The following is a 19,396-nucleotide window of genomic DNA, read 5'->3' as shown; positions in this document are numbered from 1 at the left end:
GTTTAGATCTGGATTGACAGCCTGCCCCATATCATTATTTAATTAATTACCTATTAGTTCAATTACTAATATCCCAATCAATATATCTGTTTTGTGTCTAGAGATGCACATGATATTAGATGATTGGAATGCTGGAGCACCTCTCCTATGAGGACAGACTGAGGGAGCTGGGGTTGTTCAGTCTGGAGAAGAGAAGACTCTGAGGAGACCTAATTGTGGCCTTTCAGTATGTGAAGGGGGCTACAGGAAAGCTGGGGAGGGACTTTTTGGGGTGTCAGGGAGGGATAGGACTGGGGGGAATGGAGCAAAACTAGAAATGGGTAGATTCAGTTTGGATGTTAGGAAGAAGTTGTTCTCCATGAGGGTGGTGAGAGACTGGCAGAGGTTGCCCAGGGAGGTGTTTGCAGCCAGGCTGGATGTGGCTGTGAGCAAGCTGCTGTAGTGTGAGGTGTCCCTGCTCATGGCAGGGGGGCTGGAACTGGATCATCCTTGAAGTGCCTTCCAACCCTCACAACTCTTTGAATCTATGATTCCATGATACACAAATGCCCTGGATAGATGATACACAAATTCTCTACATGAGAAAAAGGTTAAAGGTTTCAAATCCTTCATGTGATAAAAGTACAAAACAAAGTTGAATGCACTGAATCCACTTCCGGTGTAAGCTGAGAAGTCTCCTGACCAGATGGAGTTGCACACCAAGTTAGTTACCAATAGGAGTTGAAAAAAGAGAAAGTTGTACATACCACACAGGAAGCTTCATATTGTTTCCCCAGTTTAGGTCTTAAAAATGCACTGAAGGAAGAGAGAAAAAAAAATGTTAGAGACTCAGTACTTCAACAGTGGATTTTGCTTAGTTATTTTTAGGTTGTTCAGGTTTTTTTCCTCATCACAAGATCAGAGGATGTTAGGGGTTGGAAGGGATCCAAAGACATCATCAAATTCAAATCCCCCTGCCAGAGCAGGACCATGCAGTCTAGCTCAGGTCACACAGGAACACATCCAGACAGGGCTGGAAAGGCTCCAGAAAAGGAGACTCCACAACCTCTCTGGGCAGCCTCTTCCAGGGCTCTGTCACCCTCACAGTAAAGAAGTTCCTCCTCATGGTGAGGTGCAATCTCCTGTGCTGTAGTTTCCATCCATTGCCCCTTGTCCTATCCCAGGGTGTAACTGCGCAGAGCCTGGCCCCTCCCTCTTGACCCCCCCCTCTTGACCCCCATCCCTCAGCTATTGATAGACATTGATCAGATTCCCTCTCAGTCTTCTCCTCTCCACACTAAACAGCCCCAGGGCTCTCAGCCTCTCCTCACCACATCCAGCCTGGCCTGAGAAACCTCCAGGGATGAGGCTTCCTCCACCTCCCTGGGCAACCTGTTCCAGTCTCTCACCACCCTCATGGGGAACAACTTCTTCCTAACATCCAATCTCAATCTACCCATTTCTAGTTTTGCTCCATTCCCCCCAGTCCTATCACTCCCTGACACCCCAAAAAGTCCCTCCCCAGCTTTCCTATAGCCTCCTTCACATACTGAAAAGCCACAAGAAGGTCTCCTGGGAGCCTTCTCTTCTCCAGACTGAACAATCCCAGCTCCCTCAGTCTGTCCTCATAGGAGAGATACTCCAGCCTTCCAATCATCTAATATCATGTGTATCTCTATACACAAAACAGATATATTGATTGGGATATTTGTCATTTCACTAATAGGTAATTAATTAATGATATGTGGCAGGCTGACAATCCAGATCCAAACAGCCCCAGGGCTCTCAGCCTCTCCTCACCAGGCAGGGCTCCAGTCCCTTCAGCATCCTTGCAGCCATCCCTTGGACTCTCTCCAGCAGATCCCTGTCCCTCCTGAACTGGGAAGCCCAGAACTGGATGCAATATTCCAGGTGAGGTCTCAGCAGGGCAGAGTAGAGGGGGAGGAGAACCTCCCTGGATCTGCTGGACACACTCCTCTCAATGCACCCCAGGATCCCATTGGCCTTCTTGGCCACCAGGGCACATTGCTGTCCCATGCAGAACTTGTTGTCCACCAGCACTCCCAGGTCCTTCTCCACAGGGCTGCAGTTCCCCTCCCAACCTGTACTGCTGCAGTTTATTCTTCCTTCCAGGTGCAGGACTCTGCACTTCTCCTTGTTGAACCTCATTAGGTTCCTCTCTGCCCAGCTCTCAGTCTGTCTAGGTGTCACTGAATGGCCACACAGCCTTCAGGTGTCTCAGCCAAGCCTCCCAGTTTGGTATTGTCAGAAGGTCAGCAAAAGGCTGAGCAACTTGATGTAAAGGAAGACACAAAGCAAAACCAATGCTCAGATACCTGTTGATGACATCTGACAGCATCCTTTGACCCTTTCTAGAAGATAAAAGCACCCAAGCTGATACGGCAGGAGGTGCTTCACCCACCCTCAAGAAATCTCCTGCTCACCATGGATAAAATCTTCCATCAGGCAGCTTTCAGCCATTTTACCTCCGTGACAGACTTGCAGCGCGTTCTGTTTAAACCACATTAATCATTACCTGAACTTCTCCCTGGCCTCTCTTTTAAGCCAGAGATCCATTTGCCAGCTTTTTATTGAGTATTTTTTTCCCTCCACGACGTGGAAGGCTGATGATGAAGCGCAGGCCTGTACCCTGGAGGCAGAGAACACCCACCCTCTGCTGTCATTCCCTTCCAGAATGGGATCAGAGTGAAACAGTACAAAATAAACTAAAATCAATCAGGTCACCTTATTACAGCCTTTTTTTCCCCCTTTTTTGCCCCTCTTTTTTTTTTTTTTTTTGTTTGTTTTGTTTTTAAGGAGACTGAACCTGTGGAATAAAAGGGATTTGGTGACCCAGGCCTTAAATTAGAGCTACAACCTTAGAATCGTCCAACCTCCTCGCACAGCCCCCGCAACGTTCTCTGCTCAGAATTCTCTTAAGGCAGGAGACAGATAGGGACATAAATGCCTCAGCCATACATCCAGCCTGCTCCTCACACATCACTGCTCTCCAACCCAATGAAAGAAGGTGAGACTTTGACGTATCTGTTTGCATGCCGACCTCTCAAAGCACAGACTGCACTTCCAGAACGGCTGCGGGCACAGACACAAGCAAAGCTGCGTGTCCGATGCAGCACTGAGGGAGGCTGCTCCTGGTACCGAAGCTCACGGAGCCCTCTCCAAAGTGGGGGTGGAGGACACACGGTGCAGGGAGAAGGGGACAGGTACATAAACACAAATACGGATGGATGCTTAAAGTCAAATCAAGAAGCTGTCGGGGATTGCCGCTAGGTGAATCTGCCACCAGTCCTTCCCCCATTCCCGACACGCACAGATTGCTCTGTATTGATAGCAGGGGAAACAGCTTGTTTCACGCCTTGGGCTTGCAGCTGCAGTAACCTCTTCCCTCCTTCCCCCCCCCCCCCCCCCCCCCCGCCACCGGGCAGGAGCTGGACCAGCCCCCTCCCCACTGCCCTGTTGCAGCTCCATCCCAAGCACCCAGGTCTCGCCGCTCTCACCTGGTTTGCCTCCACAGGAAGGTCTGGATGGGCAGAGGGATGCCGCGGCCGCTCTCCTGCTCCTGGCCCTCCGAGCTTTTCCTTTTCACCATGATGCCGATGACAGCTGCCGCTGTGAGCCAGCCTTAGCAGACACACCAGCCGGGATCTCCCACGGCCGCCTCTTTGCTCTCCGTAACTCTGTACTCCCTTGCCTTCATCCTCCGCAGCCCTCCCCTCGCCAGCCCTCTCACACCTCCCCTCGGCTCTGCCGGTGCAAAATGGCTGCAGAAGGCAGGGAGGAAATTAGGGGAGCGAAGATGTCCGCGTCCCTCCGCTTCCTCCCTGCCTTCAGCACCTCCCTCCGAGGACAGCTCCTAGCCCGGCAGCCGCGCCGGCAGGCGGTGACAGGGGAGGGGGAGGCGGCTCCGCCCGGCCCGCCGCCCCCGGGCCCCCCGCTAAACTTGCAGCCGTGGCCAAGGGCGCAGGGCAGCTCCCCCAGCCGGCCCCGCAGCAACAGGCCCGCTGCCGCCTCCTTTCCTTTCCTTCCCTCCGGCGCCGGAAAGTTTGGAAGCCCCGGCGCAGCGAGGGGCAGGAGCGGCTCAGACGGGAGCCGGTCGGGTGGGGAGCGCCGCTCCGCCCTGCCGCCCTCCTTCCCGCTGCGGCAGGGACACGTTCAAAGAGGCCGCACCTGCCCGCGGGAGGAGCCTGGCCCTGATCCCCCAAACCGCAGAGGAACAGAACTGAGAGGGGGCTTTTCCAGGTGCCGCTGATGGGCATCTCCAGTACAGGAGCCCTCGCAGCGCCGGGTACAGCACGGAGCGAGGCTGCTGTTTAGCCCGGAGAAGAGGAGGCTCGGGGGAGACCTTATTACTCTCTGCAACTACCTGAAGGGAGGTTGTAGACAGGTGGGGGTTGGTCTCTTCTCCCAGGCAACCAGCACCAGAACAAGAGGACACAGTCTCAAGCTGTGCAGGGGCTTGATCTTAGAAAGAAGTTCTTCCCAGAAAAAGAGATTGGCCATTGGAATGTGCTGCCCAGGAAGGTTGACATCCCTGGAGGTGTTTAAGCAAAGCCTGAATGAGGCACTTAGTGCCATGGTCTGGTTGATTAGTTAGGGTTGGGTGATCAGTTGGACTTGATGATCTTGGAGGTCTCTTCCAACCTGGTTGATTCTGTGATTCAGCTGAAGGGGGAGATTTATCACCAGAGTGGGGAGAGATGGGAAGCAAGTGATAAACCCTCTCTGAAAGTGGAGGTTGGTGGTAGGAGCAGGGGAAGTCTGGGGCAGCTGTTACTTAAGCTTCTCTTACAACAGAAGTGGAAAGGATGCCAAAGCAGATTCATGTGTTTCCAACTGGACACTGGATTGATCTGACTAACACAAGGATATATCTGAGTCAGGGCTGCTGGAAGTGTTTGTCTGTCACCATTAGATTAGCCATCCTCACACATCTAAGGACATCAGAAGGTAGCACACTACTAAAAGTGATTAACAGAATAAACTGAAAGACCAACTTCACCCTCATCAGTTATTTTTTCACCAAAAATCAACCAATCAATCAATGGTGATATTCCATTGATGACATAAGATTGCAAGTTTAAAGAAAGATGCTCCAAGAGCATATTTCCTCCTGCCTTTCAACTTTCCCATGTAATAATAGTCACTGCAACACTCACCAATGCCATTCCTCCCTGGAACAGGAGCTGCACTGCTTCACACCACCTCTCTCTTCCCTTGTGGGTACTCTAAGAAGCATGTTTGCTGAAAAAAAACCAGTGGTAATCTGCATTTATTCACACTTGGGATGAAGGTTTTTCTGGTCACAGGAGCAGAGGATGTTAGGGATTGGAAGGGATCTCTGAAGATGATCAAGTCCAACCCCCCTGCCAGAGCAGGACCATAGAATCCAGCAAGGGTGTTGTGGTTTGAGCCTTAAGTGGAGTTTAAGAGCTCAGATGACAGCAAAATGATGATTCCTCCCCTCCCCCCTGCTGCATTTCCCTGATAAGGAAAGGGAAAGAACAAAAAGGGGTAGGGAAAAGGGATGGAGGAAAGAACAAAAAGGGGTAGGGAAAAGGGATGGAGGAAAGAACAAAAAGGGGTAGGGAAAAGGGATGGAGGAAAGAACAAAAAGGGGTAGGGAAAAGGGGTGGAGGTGGATCTACAAAAAAAGCAGTAATCTGGAGTTGGTTTGGAAGTAGGAGAAGTAAATTTTTTAGCCAAGTATACAAATATATATGGCAGTACCAGGGAGGTACAAGGGTAAGGGATAAGGAGGAACAGGAAAATATACAAAACCAAGCCTGGATGGCCCTGTATTTCCCTGGATGTATGTGGATTTCAGTCCTTTAGAGAAGCGTGGATGCAGCAGGGAGAGGCCAGGCCTGACCACATGGAAGAATCAGGAGACTGGCTACAGCTGCCATCCTTGAAGGCAGGCAAGGAAGGAGAAAAGAGACCAAATGGCAGCAGTGTCCTCCTTTTTATATGCTTGATGGACAGGAAGGGGGAGTGGAATAGACCACCTTTGACTCTCCTGGGAGGGGGAAATCAAGTCCCTCTCTGTTCACCTGGATCAGGTTTCTTTTATCCTCTGGGGAGGGGGGGACAAAGCTCTCTCAGCCCTCCACTCAGGATGGGTGCAACCCAGCACAGCAGGTCACACAGGAACACATCCAGACAGGGATGGAAAGGCTCCAGAGGGGACTACACAACCTCTCTGGGCAGCCTGCTCAGTGCTGTGGGACCCTCACAGTGAAGAAGTTCCTTCTCATGTTGAGATGAAACCTCCTCTGCTGTACTTTACATCCATTGGCCCTTGTCCTATCCCAGGGTGCAACTGAGCAGAGCCTGTCACATCCCTCTTGACCCCCAGCTCTCAGATATTTATAAACAACCCAAAACTTCCTTGCAGGGATTTAGGCTGGTCTTGACCAGCACTCATGGAGAACAGGATCCTACTGGTCTACATTTTGCTCAAGTCCCTCTTTTGTACAAAAAGGATGTTGCTCTATGGGCAAGATCCCCATGTCTGCCTGTCTCAGAGCCCAGGATTCTTATTGGAACTGCTTGGCAAAACTAACATTTGTCTCTCTCTCCAATGCCCCAGGAAGGGCTTGCTTTGACACAAGTTCAGAAAGTCAAAGCAGCTAAATGGTTTAATTGTTCAAAGCAACAGATACAACAGGTTTGGGACTGCCAGTGATAAATGCACTAACTGCAAGATGATACCAGGTTAATAAATCCTAGAATCAAAGAATTGTATTGGTTAGAAAAGACCCCAAAGCCCATCAAGTCCAACTGTCAAACTAAACCAACCATGGCCATCAAACCACGTCCCGAAGTGCTATGTCCACAGGTTTCTTGAACACCTCCAGAGATGCTGACTCCACCACTTCCCTGGGCAACTCACTCCAATTCCTGACCACTCTTGCTGCGAAAAAATTCTTCCTCCTGTCCAGTCTGAACCTGCCCTGCTGCAGCTTGAGGCTCTTCCCTCTTCTTCTATGGCTAATCACCTGTGAGAAGAGACCAGCACCAACCTCTCCACAATGTCCTTTCAGGAAGCTGTAGAGAACCATTAGGCCTCCCCAGCTCTTTCAGTTGCTCTTCATCAGATTTCTTCTCCAGGCCCTTCACAGCTTCCTTGCCCTCCTCTGCACTGGCTCCAGCACCTCCACATCTCTCTTGGCTTGAGGTGCCCAAAACTGGACACAGCACTGGAGGTGTGGCCTCCCCAGAGCTGAGTGCCAGGGGACAATCCCCTCCCTGCTGCTGCTGGACACAGCATTGCTGATCCCAGCCAGGATGCCTAATCCCATCTTTGGCTTTCTTGGCCAGCTGGGCACACTGCTGGTTCCTCTTCAGCTGCTTGTCCCTTAGCACCCCCCAGGTCCCTTTGTGCCAGCAGCTTTCCAGCCACACTGCCCCAAGCCTGGAGCATTGCTTGGGGTTGTTGCTACCCCAGTGCAGGACCTGGCACGTGGCCTTGTTAAAGCCTGGCACCATCATGCTCAAGACAGTCCCGGCCCTCCCTGGCATACAGGGGCCACCCCATCACCTCTCCTTTTGAGCCTACCCCTTCTGAAGAGCCTACAGCCACCCAACACAGCTCTCCAGCTATGGGGTTCATCCCACCATGCTCTTGGCAGGGCGACAATATTGTTGTTTCCCTGCTGCATGACAGCTTCCAGCTCTTCTTGCTCCTTGCCCATGCTCCATGAATGCAGGGCAGCAGTGTTGCTGTCACAATGGCCACAGTGACCTTTCCTAGACAGGCCAGCTGGATTCCACTCCTGTCCCTGATGGTTTCTCCCATGCCTCAGGGTGAGTTTTCCCTGGCACTTGAGCCCAGCAGGTGGAATTGGTGCTCTTGCTTGCTCTTCTGAAAGCCAGGACCAGCAGCCCCAGTTGCGGCAAGCCAGTGGCTCCGGGGCCACCTCAGGGCTGCTGGGCAAGGGTGACAGTGCCCAGAGCTGGGCTGCATGCAGGGCAGCAGTGTGCTGTCACAATGGCCATGGTGACCTGTGAAGATGGCCAACAAAAGAGAGCCCTGGCCTCAGGCCCTAGGTCTGTTGCCCCAGGTGAGGTGAGCAGAGGGCAGAGGAGGGACAGGGGTGGCATGGTGCTGTAGAGGGAGGACTGGGCCCCTGACCCCAGAGCTCGGGTCCTGTGCTGCAGGCCCAGCTGTGTCCTGCTGCTCCCTCAGCCCTGTGCTGCTTCTCCCTGAGAGTCAGCAGAGGAGAAATTGGAGGGGCAAGCCAGCACCACGGTGACAGGGATGCTCCAAAGGCTCAGTGTCGGGTGGGCTACTTCTCCTCTCATGTTCAAGGAGTCATTGAGCAGGCAGCACAGAAGGTGAGCACCTGGCAAGCACAGGGAGATTTGTGCCAGGAGAGGTTTGTGGGAGCTTAGCCAAGACCCCGCAGAAGCAAGCCCAGCCCTTCCAACCAGCTCTGGGACAAAAGTCTTGCTGATCTCAGCAGCCCCACAGAGGCTCCAGTACAGGAGCCTCATCTGCCGGGCAGAGCTGGGGGGCAGCGGGCACATCCTGCACCCTGCCATGGGGCGTGGGGCTGGCTGTGGAGATGCTGAGCAGTTGCTGATGGAGGCTGCTGTCCTCTTTGCAGATATGCTGTGTCTGTGGCAAGAGTGGGGCTTGCATCAACTGCTGGGTGTTGGGCTGTGGGCGAAGCTTCCACCTGCCCTGTGCCCTGCAGGGTGAATGTATCACTCAGTACTTTGACTACTACAGGTAAAGGTAGATGCCCTGCCCAGGGATGCTCCTCACCTTCAGTCCCCCTCCCACCAGCTTCAGGCAAACCAGAAACACAGCTGCTGGGACTCTGCCCAAGGCCAGGCACAGGCACGGCCAGAGCTGGGCGAGCCCTGGGGCTCCTCCTCTGCCATCCTCCTCACCAGCAGGGAAGGAGCCAGCACCACACACCTTGCCCACCCCTTTGCTCTTCCCCACAGGGCCTTCTGCTCACGCCACCACCCACGGCAGGCAGTGGACAGGGACCCAGAGCCCCACACCGACTGCCTGCTCTGCTTCGAGGCCGTGGACAGCAGCAAGTCCTACACCACCATGGGATGCCCAGCATGCCAGCACGCCTGGTTCCACAGGCGCTGCATCCAGGTAGGAGCTGCTCCCTCAGCCCAGGGGCACGGCAGGGGCTCAGCAGCACCGGGGCCTCCCTCACGCTCCTCCTGTTCCTCCTGCAGGGCCATGCTCTGCATGCTGGCATTTCAGCTTTCCAGTGCCTGCTCTGCAGGGACAAAGAGCGCTTCCAGCGGGAAATGCTCAGGATGGGCATCTGCATCCCCAGGAGGTTGGTTGCTTTTCTTCACAGCTCACAGGACAGGAGGGTGCCAGGGCGGTGCCAGGCCAGGGGCTGCCCCTGTGCCCCTGTCTCATGAGGCTGGGCTGCAGCTACAGGGGGCAGTGGGGAACAGGGCAGAGAGGGGAGGCAGGGACACCCTGCACCTGCCCCATGCTGGGCCAGCAAGGGCTCAGCACCTTTCCTTTCCCCATCAGACCACCTGCATGGGAGACCACCGAGGACTTTGAAGGCCTCATGGCCAGGCACAGCCGCTGCGATGCCAGCCAGTGCCTGTGCCCAGCCGGCAGCGAGCAGGCAGAGGAGGAAGGGTAAGCTCCCAACGCTGCAGCCCGGGGCTCTGCGCAGGGGCTGCGTCTGGCCAAGGGCTCAACGCGGTGCCAGGGCCCTGCTGAACAGCGCCGTGCTGCTGCCACTTTGTCCTCCCAGCCGGCAACCTCTGTGCTTCCCCAGGCCCTGGCAGCTGCTTCTGTGCAGCTCCTGTGCTGCTGAAGGCACCCACAGGAGCTGCTCCAGCCTGGGGGACGGCGCAGACAGCTGGGAGTGCCAAGGCTGCGCTGGCCCCAGCACTGGTAAGAAGCACAGCCCCGGGGTGCCCCCGGGCCGGCACCGAGTGCCCAGGCTGGCTTGGCAGAGCCCCCCTGCTCCAGCAGGGCCGGGGCACTGCTCTGGCCTGGCCTGCCGCAGCCATGCAGGCTGTGCCCTTCACCCTCCCGCTTCTCTTTGCAGCTTCCAGGGCCAGCTGCGAGACGGCTGCCCCCAGCAGTGCCAGCCGGGCCGGACCGGGGCCTCGCCAGGGCTCCGCAGCGCCCGAGGGCAGCAGCCGCTCCGCCGCCCCTGGTCCCATGTGGGTGCGAGTCGCCTCCCGCCTGCAGCGCCGCGCCCAGCACCAGCCCTACAGCCGGCCCCGGAGACGCCGCCAGGGCAGCCCAGCCTCAGCCCCCAGGGCAGGGCGCAGCCCCCCGAGCCAGGCAGCGCCGGCGCTGCTCCGCAGCTCGCTGCCCGCCCCGGCCGGCAGCCCCCGCGCCGCCAGCCGGCTGCCAGCGGCGGCTGCCTCCAGCTCCCCAGCAGCTGACAGCCCCAGCCCTGCCGGGCCCGTGCGGGGCGCACACCGCTCCGGCTTGCGCCGTCGCACTACTAATCCTTACAGCCGGTCCCGACAGCGCCCAAGGACCTGAGCTCTGCTGCCCACGGGGGCTGCTGCCCCTCATCCCCCGCACGACTCAATAAAGTTCTTTGTTGAGCTATGCCCTGATAGTTCCATGCTCTTCTGTCACCTTGCTCCTCCATCCCCTTTCTCAGGGGGCAGTGTCAGTGGATGAGCCCAGCGGGTCCTCTGCTCACACAATCACAAGAACATATCCAGCTGGAAGAGACTTCCAAGCTCATCCAGTCCAACCTCAGACCCGGTACTACAGGGTCAACACCAAACCATGTCCCTAAGCACCAGCTCCAAGGCTGCTTGAACACCTCCAGGGATGGGGACTCCAGAACTGCCCTGGGCAGACCATTCCAATGCCTGAGAACCCTCTCTGGGAAGAAATATTTCCTAGCATCCAGCCTGAACCTCCCATGCTGCAGCTTGGAACCATTGCCTCTGCTCCTGTCCCTTGCCAGCAAGGAGCAGAGGCTGCCCCCTCCTCACTCCAACCTCCGTTCACTTCAGGGAGCTGTAGAGAACAATGAGGTCTCCCCTCAGCCTCCTCATCAGATTTCTTCTCCAGGCCCTTCCCAGCTTCCTTGCCCTCCTCTGCACTGGCTCCAGCACCTCCACATCTCTCTTGGCTTGAGGTGCCCAAAACTGGACACAACACTCTAGGTGTGGCCTCCCCAGAGCTGAGTCCCAGAGGACAATCCCCTCCCTGCTGCTGCTGGACACAGCATTGCTGATCCCAGCCAGGATTTCTAATCCCATCTTTGGGTTTCTTGGCCAGCTGGGCACACTGCTGGCTCCTCTTCAGCTGCTTGTCCCTTAGCAACCCCCAGGTCCCTTTGTGCCAGGCAGCTTTCCAGGCACACTGCCCCAAGTCTATAGCATTGCTTGGGGCTGTTGTGACTTAAGTGCAGGACCTGGAACTTGGCCTTGTTGAAGCTCCTCCTGTTAACACTGGCCATGGATCCAATCTATCCAAGTCCCCCTGTAGAGCCTCCCTGCTCTGGTACAGATCAACACTGCCACCGCACTTGGTGTCATCTGCAAACTTACTGCAGAGACACGCTCTGTGTCTTCATCAAGGTCATCAATCAAGATGTTAAACAGCAGTGGTCCCAACAATGAGCCCTGAGGAGCACCACTGGTGCCTGGCCACCAGCTGGGTTTAACTCCACTGACCACCACTTTGGGCCCTTGGGCTTTGGGCTCTTTCTCCCAGACAGTGCTGTATGCAGCAGGGCATAGCTCAGCCAAGCCATGTGCAGGCAGCTTGTCCACGAGAGTTCTGTGGGGAGCAGTGTGAAAGGCATTCCCAATGCCTAGGCAGACACTACCCACAGCCTTTCCCTCATCCAACACTCATCCTGTCGTAGAGGGAGATCAGGTTGGTCAGGCAGGACCTGCCCTTCACAAACCCATGCTGACTGGGCCTGCTTCCCTATTTGTATGGCATGTAATGGGGCTTAAGATGCCATGCCCCATGCCCTTCCCTGGTACTGAGGTCACCCTGACAGGTCTATAGTTTCCTGGGTCCTCCTAGAGAGTTGCAGGGCTCTGCACGTTGGCTTGTTCTTTGTCAAATGTTGATGTAGAAGCTGGCTTGGGCTCAGCAGCTTGAACCTGACAAATCCAATGTGTATGCTCCATAAACTTCCCTGCAGTTTCCTCACTCCAGCCCATGTGATGCCCACACTCCACTACCCCTGGCACTAGGTCTCTCCAGGTCGTTACACATCCTGGCTGCTGCAGAGGCTGCGCTTGAGCCACTGCAGCGCTCACAGCATGGGGACTGTTTTTTTGCTAGTCCTGAGAGTTAGCTAGCTACATCATGCATCTGAAGGCTACCTGGGAGGCCACAGATAGTCAGGCAGTCAATCAGAAGGTAATCTGTTAAATACAACTCATACAATACCACCAGAACAGTTCAAATAATTACAATCACTGATCTACCCAAGGGAGGAAATGCTGAACAAGCTGGGTTTGGTTGTCTTGGTTGTTAGGGTTCTTTATGGTGCAGCAGGCCTTTGTAGTCACAGGCTTAGCTTACTCAGACAGGGGAGTATTTAATTGCTCTTTTCTTTCCTTAATTAAATCACAGAATCACAGAGTGTTAGGGGCTGGAAGGGACCTCCAAAGCTCATCCAGTCCAACCCCCCCCCCAGAGCAGCATCACCTACCGCAGGTCACACAGGAACACATCCAGGTGGGGTTTGAATATCTCTAGAGAGGGAGACTCCACAACCCCCCTGGGCAGCCTGCTCCAGAGCTCTGTCACCCTCACAGGGAAATAATTCTTCCTCCTGTTTCCATGGAACTTCCTCTGCATCGGCTTCCACCACTGCCCCTTGTGCTGGCATTGGGCATTTACTAGCAGTAGCTTCTGCTGCTGGTGCACAGAAATAAGTAAGGCCATTTTAGTCACAGGCTTAGCTTGCTCAGACAGGGGAGTGTTTAATTGTTCTTTTCTTTCCTTAATTAAATCACAGAATCATAGAAGTTAGAGGTTGGAAGGGACCTCCAGAGATCATCCAGTCCAAACCCCCTGCCAGAGCAGCATCACCCAGGGCAGTCTGCACAGGAATGCATCCAGGTGGGGTTTGGAAAGGTTCCAGAGAAAGAGACTCCAAAACCTCTCTGGGCAGCCTGCTCCAGGCCTCTGTCACCCTCACTGCAAAGAAGTTTCTCCTCATCTCGAGCTGAAACCTTCTCTCTTCAAGTTTCTCTCCACTGTTCCTTGGCTTATTGCTGTGCACCACCCAAAAGAGCTTGGCCCCCTCCACTTGACCCCCAGCCCTCAGCTATTGATAGACATTGATCAGATCCCCTCTCAGCCTTCTCTTCTCCAGGCTAAACAGCCCCAGGGCTCTCAGTCTCTCTTCACAGGGGAGATGCTCAAGTCCCCTAAGCATCCTCCTGGCTCTCCCTTGCACTCTCTCCAGCAGGTCTCTGTCTCTCTTGCACTGGGGAGCCCTGAACTGAACACAGTATTGCAGGTGTGGTCTCAGCAGGGCAGAGCAGAGTGGGAGAAGAACCTCCCCAGCCCTGCTGGCCACACTTTTCTTGGTGCACCCCAAGGTGATGCCCATCTTGCAAATAGCAAGGTTGCAGGCTAGGGATGGTTTATGTCGATGTTAAGTGCCACAAGGTCTCGTCAGTTACAATACTGAACTGGTTTATCACTCTCATTCTCTCAGTAATTGTCAAGCACAGTTCAGATCTGGTTTGGTTTGATTTTTCATAGAATCATAGCATGTTAGGGGTTGGAAGGGACCTCTAGAGGTCACCTAGTCCAACCCCCCTGCCAAAGTAAGATCACCTGGGGCAGGCCACGCTGGAATGCATCCAGGTGGGTTTTGAAAGCCTTCAGAGAAGGAGACTCCACAACCTCTCTGAGCAGCTTGTCCCAGTACTCCATCAGCCTCAGAGCAAAGAAGTTTCTCCTTATGCTGAGGTGGAACTTCCTGTGTTCCAGCTCATACCCATTGTTCCTTGTCCTATTACTGGGCACCATCAAAAGGAGACCATCACCTTCATCTTGATGCCCACCCCTGAGATACTTACAGACATTAATAAAATCCTTTCTTAGCCCTCCACTCTCAAGACCAAACACCACCAGTTCCCTCAGCCATCACCCACAAAAGAGATGTTCAAGTCCCTTAACCATCCCTAAAGCTCTCCCATGGCTTCTGTCCAGCAGGTCTCTGTCTCTCTTGAAATAGGGAGTCCAAAACTGGACAGGTGTGGTCTCAGCAGGGCAGAGCAGAGTGGGAGAATCCCCTCCCTAGCCCTGCTGGCCACACTTCTCTTGATGGACTCCAGGATCCCATTGGCTCCCTTGGCCACATGGGCACATTGCAGTCCTATGGAGAACTTGCTGTCCACCAGGTCTCTTCTTATTGCTGTGTTCAAGAAGCAGTTCAATTACAATAGCTTCCAATTTGTTGCTCTGAGCCTGAGTTTATTATTCCCATGCACTGGTGCACCACAGGGAGCACCTCAGCTTGCTTGCTGAAATCTGCTAGACAGCTGTTACAGTTTGAAGGGGTGAATTTAGCTTAGTCCCTTTCTGCCATTTTGTTCTGCTGAGACCTCACCTGATGAGAACGGAGACAGGGACGACAGCACTCAATATGAGTGATAGTAATCATCCAACTTTATTGTTCCACACTTCAGTATTTATAGTCTTATCTTATGCATAGTTAATTCTATTCTAATTTAACACATACTATTGGTTTCTCTCTAAAAGGTTACATCATTGTTTTCACAACTCTGTGGAATTTTTCCTACTCGGTCTAATTGCTCTTTTTCCCAGATCTCGCCTCCTCCTTATCTTGCTTGCCTCCCTTCTCAGGGGCAGCTGGACTTCAGCATACGAAGCAATCAGCACTTTCCCACATCTCCTACTCCACCGCTATATTATCAACAGAGAATTCTTCAAGGCCTGAATTGCACAGGTGTTCCTGGGACCCAAGTCCCCTCTTGCTCAAAACAATCCCCAACACTCACCTGCAGTGCTGTGTGCAGGTCTGGAGCCCTCAACACAGGAAGGACATGGACCTGATGGAGAGGGTCCAGAGGAGGGCATGAAAATGACCAGGGGGTTGGAGCAGCTCTGCTCTGAGGACAGGCTGAGAGAGCTGGGGGTGTTCAGCCTGGAGAAGAGAAGGCTCCAGGGAGACCTAAGAGCAACCTTCCAGGACCTGAAGGGGGCTACAAGAAAGCTGCAGAGAGACTGTTTGCAAAGGCCTGCAGGGACAGGACCAGGGGCAGTGGCTTCAAAGTAGAGCAGAGCAGAATATAGAAGAAGAATATGGAAGAGGTTGCCCAGGGAGGTGGTTGAGGCCCAATCCCTGGAGATAATTCAAGGTGAGGCTGGAGAGGGCTGTGGGCAACCTGATCTAGTTGGGGATGTCCCTGCTGGCTACTGGGAGGTCAGACTGGATGAGCTTTGGAGGTCCCTTCTGACCTAGAACATTCTATGATTCTCTGAAACCAAAAGCAGCAGCCAGGACAGAAAGCCTTCTCTTCTCCAGGCTGAACACCCCCAGCTCCCTCAGCCTGTCCTCACAGCAGAGCTGCTCCAACCCCCTGAGCATTTTCATGGCCTCCTCTGGACCCTCTCCATCAGGTCCATGTCCTTCCTGTGTTGAGGGCTCCAGACCTGCACACAGCACTGCAGGTGAGGTCTCAGCAGAGCAGAGCAAAGTGGCAGAATCACCTCTCTGGCTCTGCTGGCAATGCTGCTTTGGATGCAGCCCAGGCTGCCCTTGGCCTTCTGTGCTGCAAGCTCACACTGCCTGCTCCTGTCCAGCTTCTCCCCCACCAGCACCCCCAAGTCCTTCTCCTCAGGGCTGCTTTCTATCCCCTGCTCCCCCAGCCTGCATTGATAATGAGGATTGCCTCCTGGTTTGGGTTGTTGGTCCTTTTCCTCAGGGATGGCTGTTGCATGCTGGGGGCTGCTGAGTCAGGGGGAACAATTTTATCCCTGGCTTCTGCTGCTGCTTTTGCATTTGCTAAGTTAATTGTACAGTGCATGGTCTCATTGCAACTCTGTCTCTGAATCCAGAGGGATTTTTTTGGTCTTACCTTCCCTCCCATCTTTGTGGGGAGAAGGGGAGCTTGTGAGAGCATGCTGTCTTAACCCAGGGCAAAGAGGCTCTGGAAAGACTAGGAAATAAAAGCTCCAGATTTCAGGGTCAGGGTATCACACCTTCCCTTGGATCAGGAATGCCCAAGCCCTGGGATGCTACTGCTTTGGTAGGAGGTGCAAAACTTCTGCTTCCTTTTGGCAAGAAAGACAACAAACACCTTCTCTAACCACCCCAAACACCTTTTTTACCTTCTTCCTGGAGAAGAAAGTGGGGATCTCTTGTTACCAAACATGTCTTCCTTTCCATTGCTCAGCTGAGTTGAGAATCATACAATCACAGAATTGTCAGGGTTGGAAGGGACCTCAAGGATCATCCACATCCAACCCCCCTGCCATGGGCAGGGACACCTCACACTACAGCAGCTTGCTCACAGCCACATCCAGCCTGGCCTGAAAAACCTCCAGGGATGAGGCTTCCACCACCTCCCTGGGCAACCTCTTCCAGTGTCTCACCACCCTCACGGGGAACAACTTCTTCCTCACCTCTAATCTCAATCTACCCACTTCTAGTTTTGCTCATTCCCCCCAGTCTCATCCCTCCCTGACACCCTCAGAAGTCCCTCCCCAGCTTTCCTGTAGCCCCCTTCAGATACTGGAAGGCCACAAGAAGGTCTCCTCAGAGTCTTCTCTTCTCCAGACTGAACAACCCCAACTCTCTCAGTCTGTCTCCATAGCAGAGCAGCTCCAGCCCTCTGCTCATCCTCATGGCCCTTCTCTGGACACCTTCCAGCACCTCCAGATCCTTCCTGGAATAGAGGCTCCAGAACTGGAGACAGTGCTCCAGGTGGGGTCTCAGCAGAGTGGAGCAGAGGGGCAGAACTGCCTCCATCACATGTTTTTCCTTCTAGAGCAAGGGTGCTCACACAGTCCAAGTTTGGGAGCAGCTCCATCAGGACCACACTGTCCTTTATCTTCAAAACATCAACTGGGACTCCTGTGTGGCAATACACCTGTAGGTGAAAGCCCTGCCTGCCTCTCTGTTCTGACCCAGTACTCTGACTCACCCATTTATTCTACCATGTTCCTGCCCAATGCAAAGGGGTCTGCCAGGAGCTGTGACAGGCACAGGATGGACAGATCCTCTACATCCAGCAAATATTCTAGCTCTGGGCTAACTTTGCTTACCCACCATAGGCTGCTAATAAGACACAATACCTTTTCCTTCCCTTTGAAAGGAGGAAACAGGTTCTCACTAGCTGTCCTCAACCTCTGTTCTTAGCTAAATCCTGCCTAAACCAGGATTCAGCCTTTTGTTCTCATTCTCTTAATCCTTCTCCTTTTAGCAGATGATACATTAGTTCTGCCTTGTGCCTAAGCACCCTTAGGAGGGTGCTTCTAATGGATAATTAACAGCACTTAATTATTCCTCCAGGTAGTTTGACTGCATTTATTTATGGATGTTGCAGCATTGTGTGAAAATTCCAGCTTGCTCAGGCACTGGGGAACCAAAGGCAGTCAGCTCAGTTGTATCTCTCTCCTACTGCTCGGGCTCCCAGCCACGTTCTGAGCAGGCTGCTGTCCAGCTGTGGAATACGCGGAGCTCACACAGTGGATAACGTTTCGTATGTGTCTTTGCAGCTACGTCTGCACAGCAGAGGGCTGAAACCCCGCCGGAGCGGGAGGAAGCACCACAAGCAGCGTTGCCTGATGAGAAGGTCCTGAGCAGGCATGGCCGGGGTGGGAGAGACGAAGCTTCCCCACACCACAGCCCCACGCTGAGCGCTCAAGCTTCGGGCTGTCAACCCGCTGCTTTTCAGCACGGCCCCGGGAGCTCGCCACTCGCACCTCCCACTAACGTAGGTCCACACGACCTCCTCGTCCTGAAGCAGCTCCGTGCTGCGGGGATCCGGCCCCGGCCGCGCTGAGCCCGGGGCTGGCAGGGGAGGGAAGGCAGCGCCGGCCCCTTCTGGCGCGAACCTGGGCGACCGCGGGGGATGGCATGGCATGGAACCGGCGTGGCATGGCACGGGACTGGGATGGCATAGCGCGGCACGGGGATGGCATAGCCGCCCTCAGCCCCGCCGCCCCTCACAGCATCGGGCCCATCACAGGCAGTGGCAGGGGAAGCAGAGGAGCAGGGAGGTTGCCCCTCCGGAAAAGCGCTGGAGCCATGAGCCAAAACCGTGCCAAGAGCCTGCAGGCGGCCGGCTTGTGACAGAGGTGGCTGTGGCCGCTGGTGATGCCTTCGCAACCTCTGCGCTGCAGGTGGCCAAAGGAAGCACCGTGGCGAGGGAGGAGAAGTTGGCTCCTGCTGTGCGCCTTCTCTGCCCCAAGGGCTCAACTGCTTAAAGCAAGGTGATGCTAAACCTCACCTCCAGGCTGTCAGCCCAGGATAAAGAAGGTCTGACATGCACACAAAGCAGGGCAATATTGCCCCACGGAAGAGATGTTAGCTGTAGAAACTGATTCTTTTGGCAAGAAGTAACAGGGATATTCTGAGAAACGTGGCTTCACTGGCTCTGCCTTCGCCTATGCAACACCAGCAGGTGCAGGATGCTTTCCTTCCCACGCCCAGCAGTTGAATCAGAGAGTCACAGAATGTTAGGGGCTGGAAGGGACCCCAAAAGCTCATCCAGTCCAACCCCCCTGCCAGAGCAGCATCACCTAGAGCAGGTCACACAGGAACACATCCAGGTGGGGTTTGAAGATCTCCAGGGAGGGAGACTCCACAACCCCCCTGGCAGCCTGCTCCAGGCCTCTGTCACCCTCAGGGAAAAATTCTTCCTCCTGTTTCCATGGCACTTCCTCTGCCTCAGCTTCCACCACTGCCTCTGGTGCTGGCATTGGGCATCCCCCAGCAGAGCCTGGCTCCAGCCTCTGGGCACTCACCCTGCACAGCTTTAGCAACAGCAATGAGGTCACCTCTCAGGCTTCTCCACTCCAAGCTCCAGAGCCCTCAGCTCCCTCAGGCTCTCTTCATGAGGAAGATGTTCCACTCCCCTAATCATCTTTGTGGCTTCTGTGCTGGACTCTTTCAAGCAGTTCCCAGAGGTCCTTCTTGAACTGAGGGGCCCAGACCTGGACACAATATTCCAGATGTGGCCTCAGCAGGGCAGAGTAGAGGGGCAGGAGAACCTCTCTCGACTTACTCACCACAGCCCTTCTAATCCACCCCAGGATGCCATTGGCCTTCTCGGCCACCAGAGCACATTGCTGGCTCATGGTCAACTTCCCATCCCCTAGGACCCCCAGGCCCTTCTCCCCTTCCCTGCTCTCCAGCAGCTCAGTCCCCAGCCTGTCCTGCTCCATGGGGTTGCTCTTCCCCAGGTGCAG

At 54.5% G+C, this 19,396-nt stretch overlaps 1 protein-coding gene across 1 annotated transcript in view; it reads right to left on the bottom strand.

Annotated features, from left to right (window-relative positions):
- Positions 1 to 3,717, bottom strand: part of UNC80 (unc-80 homolog, NALCN channel complex subunit) — a 196,849-nt gene extending 193,132 nt beyond the window's left edge. Inside the window, exons 1-2 of the mRNA XM_068137866.1 lie at positions 3,498 to 3,717; positions 747 to 795 (exon numbers count right to left, since the gene is read on the bottom strand). Of these exons, the coding sequence (XP_067993967.1) occupies positions 747 to 795; positions 3,498 to 3,589 (141 nt within the window). The 5' untranslated portion in view covers positions 3,590 to 3,717. The remainder of the gene's footprint in view (positions 1 to 746; positions 796 to 3,497) is intronic.
- Between the last annotated feature and the right edge of the window lie 15,679 nt (positions 3,718 to 19,396).

This window comes from Melanerpes formicivorus, unplaced genomic scaffold, assembly GCF_026170545.1.
Source record: "Melanerpes formicivorus ecotype bairdi unplaced genomic scaffold, bMelFor1.0.p_v2 SCAF_5, whole genome shotgun sequence".
NCBI lineage: Eukaryota > Metazoa > Chordata > Aves > Piciformes > Picidae > Melanerpes > Melanerpes formicivorus.
This window is presented reverse-complemented; position numbering and strand designations above follow the sequence as displayed.